The following is an 8248-nucleotide window of genomic DNA, read 5'->3' on the forward strand; positions in this document are numbered from 1 at the left end:
TCAGATATTTGCATGTTTAGGTCTTGTTCCCAAGAAGTTTTCACCTTGGCCAAAGAAGCAGGGTTTGTGGAACTCAATTGCACGGCAGACAAGAAGCTCAGTTCAAAAGAGTTTATTATTAAAACCACAGCAGAAGCGAAGTCAGGCAGTCCAAGGTCAAAACCAGCACAGGCGATTGAGGAGGAAATCCATGAGGAGAAGTCAAGCAGGCAGAAGGTCAAAACCCAAGGGCAACACGAGGAAAAAATGGCGGGTCCGACTGGTGTGAGAACGCAGACGAACTGGCAACCAGAGCTACAAGAGAGGAAGGAAACACAAACACTGATGACGATTACAAACAGCTGTGACCAGGAGGAGGAAGCAGGAGAGCAGAGGGGCGGAGCAGAGGGGAACACAGGAGGGGAGGAGTGAAAACTCTCAGGAAGGGAGGGGTGGGTGAGAGCAGGATCATGACAGGATTCATGTGGTGCAATGCGTTATATATTTTGGAAATCTGTCCTCTCAAAATGGATTGTAGCTGCAAACAGTTTTCAAAGAGGTAAGCATGTGGTTTGTTTGGATAGGTGGTAAAATGCTTTGATGCAAAGCTACGGGCCTGTAAATATCTGAAAAATTGAGATTTGGGAATATCAAAGTTTTTTGAAAGATTTTCAAATGACATAAATGAGCCATTAATAAACAGATCAATGAAAAACGCAATCCCTTATTTTTGTGCCAAATTGTGAAACCCGACTCATTTAAAGCTGGTAAAAAAGAAGGTTTAGAGGTAATAGGAGTATAGATAAGGGTCTGTTTGAAGTGACATTGAAACCAGATATTGAGAGAGCTTTTAACCAATGGAGTTATGAATTTTAATTTCCCATTTATTGGCAAGGAGCAACACATTAGAAGTATGGGTGTGGCAGAAGGACTAGAGCCCAGTTCCATAACAGACCAACGGGGGCCACCGCCCTCTTTAAATGTGCGGAGCCAGGCGGACAGTTTTAAAATATTAGCTGACCAGTAGTAGTAGTACATACAATTTGGTAGCGCAAGACCGCCTTCGGCTTTAGAGCACTGTAATCTAGATTTCCGAATCCTTGGGCATTTCTGATTCCAATCTATTTTCTGCGTTTAAAGAACATAGGAGATTTGAGCTCCACAAAATATAACCAGTCATCCTCTGGATAAAGTTGCTCAAGTCACTAATTGATTCCAGACACAGATTTCAGAATCACTTGTTAATTATTAAAAAAAAAAAGAAAAATCATTTTTGACAGCTCGCCCTGCTGCCCCTGACTGCACACTACTGATCCATAATAAATAAAGAGTTGGATTACCAAGGAAGGCAGATTTGTGACTGCATAGTTAAACTACATCTCCCAGCATGCCCCGGGCCGTGTGACGTAGGAGCCTTTTAAAAACATCCTGCCTCTGTCGGACCGTTAGTGACGCTCAGTCCGCCTCAGCTGCAGTTGTGTCGCTCCACGGCTCCTTGCTGTTAAATAACGCTCAAATCTGCCAAACTCACCGAACTCAGCCAACATGACCGAGGGCGACAACAAAAGCGCGAACTTATTAGTGAGTATAAATGAAGATGTTTTTTGTGTTTGTCGTGTATTTTCATGCTGCTGCGTGGTTGTGGGTGTGCTCGCAGTTAGCATGGGTTAGCCGCCTCCTGGACTAGCTCGCCCATCCGCGGCTGTGTGTCGATGTCATGGCGATGTTGTGAACTTTGCACCGTTACATTGCTAGAAAACCGACACGAAATGGGACTGTGGTCGCTGATCCGACCACTTGCCACCCTGCGGCCGCCTGCCGGAGCGGCTAGCAGCTGCGAGTTAGCATGTCCCCGCGGGGTTTCTTTGTGACTCCAGCGGAGCAACATTCAGTCACAAGGGCTGAAATGTCGTTATAAAACCTCCTGTCGTTATTCAGCCCCGCGGCTTCCTGCCGTATCGGCGGTGCTTGTCGCCAGGAGGAACGCAACCCACCCTGAATCTCTCCCCGCAAACACACGGTCCTGCTCTTTCTCTCCTGCTTCTCGATATGTTCGCATGTTGGTGTCTTTACAGGCTCAGGCCATCCACATCTAAAACCCTCTTCTAACGCAGTTCCTCTTGGAGGGCTGAGAACAGGCATGAATACACGCTTATGTAATTTTCCTCCACACTGATTACTGAGCCAATTATTGCAGTCAGAAGTCGGATACCATCACATGACTCTTGAGCTGTGGGATTCAAACCTGCAACCCTCAGATCCCAAATCTCTAGCCTCTAAATCACTGACTTAATCACAAGTGTAGATGGAAGAAATGGAGCAAGAAAAAAAATGCAGCAGAATGCCGCCATCTCCGAATCTGGTTTCTGCAAAGGTTTCTTCCTGTTCGAGGGAGTTTTTCCTTTCCATAGTCGCAATAAACCTGCTTGCTCATGTGCATCCGTTGGGGGTTTTCTCTTTTAAAAGCACAAAAATGAGTGTTGTATTTGGTGCTGTGTAAATAAAGTTGAATAGAATTGAAGTTGAATTCGAAAAAACTGCAAGAAGGTCATTGAGTTGAGATGAAAAGTAACTGCTTAAAAAGTTCCTTTAACGGTGGTACATCTGGATTATCGTAGTTTTAGCTGAGTTGTCCAGACTCACTTATTATTGTCGACTGTGTTTCAGGCTCAGGAGACGGCTCAGCTGGAGGAGCAGCTGCAGGGCTGGGGTGAGGTGATCCTGGCCGGGGACCGTGTCCTGCGCTGGGAGAAGCCCTGGTTCCCTGGAGCGCTGATGGGTGCCACCACCGTGCTCTTCCTGTGAGACACACACACACACACACACACACACACGGGTGCAAACTGCCTGGCACATAGCAGGCATTTCCTTCCTGCTCACTCTTGATACGTCTGATATATCTTGTTACAGACGGGGCTGCTGCTGAGGCGTCTTTATAAAGATCCGGCTTATAGAATGGCCGCACTCTGATCTCACAGTTCTTAGTCATAGCTCTTTAATTTTGTGCGTCTGACTTGTGTTGTCATCAGGTTTGTTGAAATAAAGAAGTGAAACAGGATGTGGCGCACGAGGAAGCGTGGTTTAATGTAGCTCACTGGTGTGGCGGTGCCATGACCCAGCAGTATCTAGTTAGCATGTTAGCACGGCTCCCTGGTTCCTGCTGTTCTGTGTGGGAGGGCGAGGCTGCAGGAGCTGTGCTGCTCTGTGAGGCTGAGGCTGCAGGAGCTCTGCTGCTGTGGCTTTAAGGTCTCGTCATGTCAAAAACTGAAGTGAACAATCTACACCGTCACACGAGGATAGGACCAGTGAATTTATAGCCTTGATAGCTGGAGAGGGTGGCTGCCCTGAGGCGTCCCATGAAACTTCTCCTATGGATGTTATTTCATACTGAAGATTTTAACATTTGTTCACCAATGGAGGATACTGTTTCCTATCGTTCCTTATCTGAATCCACCGATCTACATAAACTACTGATAAGCATTCATTGGACACAGAAAGACATCAGCTGTTCTGTCTCAACATTTAAAATGGGACAAAAGTCATGAATATAGCTAAAGATGAGCTTGATGTTGGGCTTCACTTTCCCGATAACAACACAGACACACAAACTCTGTTTATCTCTGGGCTTTTTTCAACACGTGAGTCTGATTTTTAAAAGCCCCTCGAGGGGTCCCAGACTGCAGTGTGAAGCCCCAAGTTTCCACTGAAAGCCTCTTTTGTGAACACTCCTATTTCTTTCCATGTCCCTGAACACAGCGTTCCTCCAAGCTGATGTGTGATTTGTCTCTCAGTGAAGGAGGATGAACTCTTCCCAGCCACAAACCTTCAACCTTTTCTTTAACTAGTAAGATGAATACAAATCAAATGAATTAATGTAGCAATAAAAAGGTACATGCTGAAAGTGTTGAAATTTGAAAGAAGTCCAAACCTGCCAGGTGAAGTGACCACTAGAGGTCACTGTTTGACCTCTCCCTTACTGCTGGATTTGACTAAAGGAGAAGAAGAACGTCCACAGCAGAAAAGTGAAAATAGAAACTAGAGAGTGTTCAAAGTGTGTGAGAAACCTTTGATCTACTGAAGTAAAGAAACTTACCGTGATAAAGAATTGAGCGAAAGCTCGTCGCGGGCTAGAACCATGACGGAAGGTTCTGGACCAGGATTATAGGGAGCTTCCACTTTCTCTTCCTCTTCAGGTGTGAGTTGGGATTCTAACCGTCACTCTGTTTCAGGCTGATCTACTACCTGGACCCATCAGTGCTGACCGGCCTGTCCTGCACCGTCATGCTGCTCTGCCTGGCCGACTACCTGGTGCCCACGCTCGCCCCCCGAGTCTTCGGCTCCAATAAGTGGTGAGCGCCGCTCGCATCAGCCTGGTGGCCACGCCGTGCCGCTCTGTGAAGGTCACAAGGAAGTCTTCCTCACCTGAGGGCCGGAGCCTCGTCTTTACCTCTCGCCTCAAACTGCTTCTCCTTCCTGAGATTTGTTACCTGAACATCCGGATCGTCTACAAGCTGCTTTTCAGCCAGCTGCACTACTACAGCTGGCTGGCTTGCTCTGTAATCTGGATTAGAGGAGGACCAGGCTCTATAATCTCCATGTAGGAGGAGGAAGATGCTCTAGAATCTGGATGTTTGCTGAAGTTATATGAAAGTAACATTAAGTATCATGTTGTCATAGTAATCCATAACTACACAAATTGCTTTAAAATTGGAATTTTGATTATATATATGTATTTTTTATTTTTTTTTTATCTGAAGTTTGTTTTAACATGTAAAAAAACAAAACTTAAGTTTCGATGAAGTTTAAAGGAGCTTGATTGTCCACTGTAAACCTCTGCTCTGTGTATTTGATGGCCTGTCGGCCGGGGCACAGCGGCTGGTTGTCGGTGCGTCAGGTTGCTCCAGGGTCACTGAGTTGCAGCATCCAGCCTGAGCGCTCAGTGACACGACTGAAATAAAGACTGCCAACTTGGCAGAAAGGACGGAGTGCCTCCCTCAGCTGTGACTCCGTCCTTCATCCAGACCGGCTCTCTGAAATTCCCGTTGTTTGTACGATTTCTTTTCCGTAGCTAAATGTTTAAAGCGTGCCGTGGTTGTGATCTACGATGTGTGCAGGACCACGGAGCAGCAGCAGCGTTTCCATGAGATCTGTGGTAACCTGGTGAAGACGCAGCGCCGGGTGGTCGGCTGGTGGAAGAGACTCTGCGCACTCAAAGAGGAGAAACCCAAAATGGTAAGAGTGGACGCCCAGCAGGGAGCCTTTCTTTACTCTCTCTCTGCTCCACTTGGTAAAAATACCAGCCGCTGTGACTCTGTTCCACTTAGCAGGACTCTAACTGGGTCGCACATCACTACTGCTTGTAAAAATATCAGGAGGGATTCAGAGTGTGTGGGGGGGGGGGGGGGGGGGGGGGTGCTACGGCTTGGGTAACATGACCTCTCTGCTCCTCTACAGTACTTTGCCTCGGTGATCAGCAGCCTGCTGGCAGTGGCCTGGATCGGACAGCAGGTCCACAACTTGTTCCTCACCTACCTGATCGGTGAGTCTGGAAGCACCTTCCATACGAGCGTGGGGTCCTGAGGGGTGTGGCCCAGGCTCTGCTTAAGTTTAGGCCCCGTTAAAGGACCCATATTGTCTATATTTCATGTTTCACAGTCCATCTCTGCTCATGAGGAGAATAATGTGGCTGATCCAGTAGAAACACTCCAAACTAGTGAAATTCTAGTATTTCTTGTATTGAGCTGACGTCACCTCTCATGAACCGGCTGGTTCTCAGCTCCTCCACCTCCTCCACCCTCACGGAGACTGCAGCCCAGCCCACAGCCGCCTCCTCCACCCCCTGGGTGACGTAGCCAGCAGCTCACGCTGGTAGTTGTAGTAATGTTAATGTAGATCTCGGCCCTCGTTAGTCTTTTATTGTGGGAATAGCAGCAGGTTTCAAGAGGAGCTTCTGAGGAAGTCCAGTTTCAAAGTACCGTAGTTCTGGAAGCTTCTTTGGTGAAGAGTCGCTCACAAACAAACACATTCTTTCTGGAAAAGAACAAGTCCAGCCACATTCTCCGCTGTGCTTCTTCTTCCAGAAGACAAATAGTGAGGAACCATACTGGTACCTGAAAACACATTTTCTCCAGTGGACATGAAGGTGAAAACACATTTTCTCCAGTGGACATGAAGGTGAAAACACATTTTCTCCAGTGGACATGAAGGTGAAAACACATTTTCTCCAGTGGACATGATGGTGAAAACACATTTTCTCCAGTGGACATGAAGGTGAAAATACATTTTCTCCAGTGGACATGAAGGTGAAAACACATTTTCTCCAGTGGACATGATGGTGAAAACACATTTTCTCCAGTGGACATGATGGTGAAAACACATTTTCTCCAGTGGACATGATGGTGAAAACACATTTTCTCCAGTGGACATGAAGGTGAAAATACATTTTCTCCAGTGGACATGAAAGTGAAAACACATTTTCTCCAGTGGACATGAAGGTGAAAACACATTTTCTCCAGTGGACATGATGGTGAAAACACATTTTCTCCAGTGGACATGAAGGTGAAAACAGATGTGGAACAACAAAAACAGCAGTTCAATGTGAAGCAGCAGAGACTGAGAGAGCAGAGAAGAGGCTCCTTGGCACATTGGTGGGCGTGTCTTGTTTTGGTTTCTCCTCATGTCAATCTTCCTGGAGGCGGGGCTTCTCCAGCTCTGTGACGTCATCAAATAGAATCAAGGTGTTGAGCTCCCCCACCAGGTAGAACAGAGAAACATCACTGTGAACTCAAGCTGGAGGGAATCAATGAAAAAACACTTTGGGGATGTAGATGAACCCCAAATAGCACTTTTGTCATGTTTAAAGACCAGGAAAGTCCATTTAGTAGAATACCGGTCCTTTAAACTATGAAACCACCAAGTTCTTAAGAATAAGGATGAGGAGTCATGACACTCTGGAGGAAGCCTGGTTCTGATTGGTTCTACTGAGCATGTGTAGAGGAACGAGTTGGTCCAGCCGGGGTGTTCATGATCAGTAGCAGCACTTCCTAACAGGAGAGGTCAGACATCGAGCATTTCCAGAAAGTCTTGTTTTCGTCCGTCTACACGAGTCCTCAGATTGTCACGTTGGAATGTAGAGCGGTGCTGGCAGTCTTTATTGGAGCCAAACTTCACCAACAGTCCCATTGCACTCTACTTCCTGCAGCATGATCACTCACATGGATCCTTTGACCCTATTAACACAGTGATCAGCATTATAATGTATTTGTTTGATTCCCCCCCACAAAGGTTCAGAATATATCTGTGTGTGTGTGTGTGTGTGCAGTGAGCTTCCTGCTGCTGCTGCCTGGACTGAACCAGCACGGCGTCATCACGAAGTACGCTGGCATGGCCAAGAGAGAGATCAACAAACTCTTGAAACAGAAGGAGAAGAAGAACGAGTAGATGTGACGAAGACGAGTTTGAAGAAGAAAATGTTAAGGATGACGGGAAGTCAATTTAAAAGAAAGAGGGAGACCGAGGTGGAGTGCCCCCTGCTTTTTGGGCCTTTTTGAGTTTTTCCACCTTTTAAAATAATTTCCTCCATTTGTGCTGCATGCAGCCTCCACATAAAGCCCCCCCCCCCCCCCCATTATCATGACTACTGAGCAGATCTGTCATATTTTGTAGCGTCACTGCGTCGTATGAAGTCTCTGTTTCTTTGTGCTTATTTAAATGTAGCTGAGAACAAAACTGGATCTGTTTGTGTTTGTATATACATCTTTATTCTCTCCATCTTATTTATGTCTTTCTGGTTTTTTTCTGCTCTCATTTTATGACTTTACTGGACAACTTTATGAAAACGTGAATAAACTTTGACTTCAATGGACTTTATGGCTTTTTGGAGTTTATTGTGAGCGTTTCCCCAGAGGCGAGCAAGGTGGGGTGGAGCGTCATGTACAGGGACCCACAGTGGTGGAACATCGGACGTGGGATTCAAACCTGCAACCTGCCAATCTCAAGTCTGCCTCTCTAACCTCTCAGCCGGGATTAAAGAACTACTGTGGGATTCATCTAATCAGTGGTTTGATCTGTGATCCTGCCGTACACGAACCAAACTCCAAACCTTTGAACACCAAGTTCATAAATACTTTTTTCTTAAAGAATTAATAAGCATTAAATAATGTTTTTCACAAAATAGCAGGAGGATGGGCTGTTGACACTGGTGTAAGGATGATTTAGAATGTATATTTTTGTAAATATTCAGATTTTGTAGGGCATTTGCACGCAAATA

At 46.1% G+C, this 8248-nt stretch overlaps 1 protein-coding gene across 1 annotated transcript; it reads left to right on the forward strand.

Moving 5' to 3' along the window:
- The first annotated feature begins 1425 nt into the window (after positions 1-1425).
- On the forward strand, positions 1426-7844 carry arl6ip1 (ARL6 interacting reticulophagy regulator 1). Its single transcript, XM_080511291.1, has 6 exons — positions 1426-1560; positions 2647-2780; positions 4209-4328; positions 5094-5211; positions 5434-5518; positions 7301-7844. Exons 1-6 carry the CDS (start codon positions 1525-1527, stop codon positions 7417-7419), a joined length of 612 nt encoding a protein of 203 aa, XP_080367417.1. The 5' UTR covers positions 1426-1524; the 3' UTR covers positions 7420-7844.
- Positions 7845-8248: the final 404 nt, after the last annotated feature.

Source organism: Blennius ocellaris (assembly GCF_963422515.1).
Source record: "Blennius ocellaris genome assembly, chromosome: 16".
Lineage (NCBI taxonomy): Eukaryota > Metazoa > Chordata > Actinopteri > Blenniiformes > Blenniidae > Blennius > Blennius ocellaris.

What these genes read in the sequence shown, in the direction of transcription:
- arl6ip1 (XM_080511291.1), top strand. Translation starts at nt 1,525, where the DNA reads ATGACCGAGGGCGACAACAAAAGCGCGAACTTATTA. An exon ending in ACAAAAGCGCGAACTTATTA is followed by an intron (nt 1,561 to 2,646) that starts GTGAGTATAAAT and finishes ACTGTGTTTCAG; the next exon opens with GCTCAGGAGACGGCTCAGCT. An exon ending in GTTCCTCACCTACCTGATCG is followed by an intron (nt 5,519 to 7,300) that starts GTGAGTCTGGAA and finishes GTGTGTGTGCAG; the next exon opens with TGAGCTTCCTGCTGCTGCTG.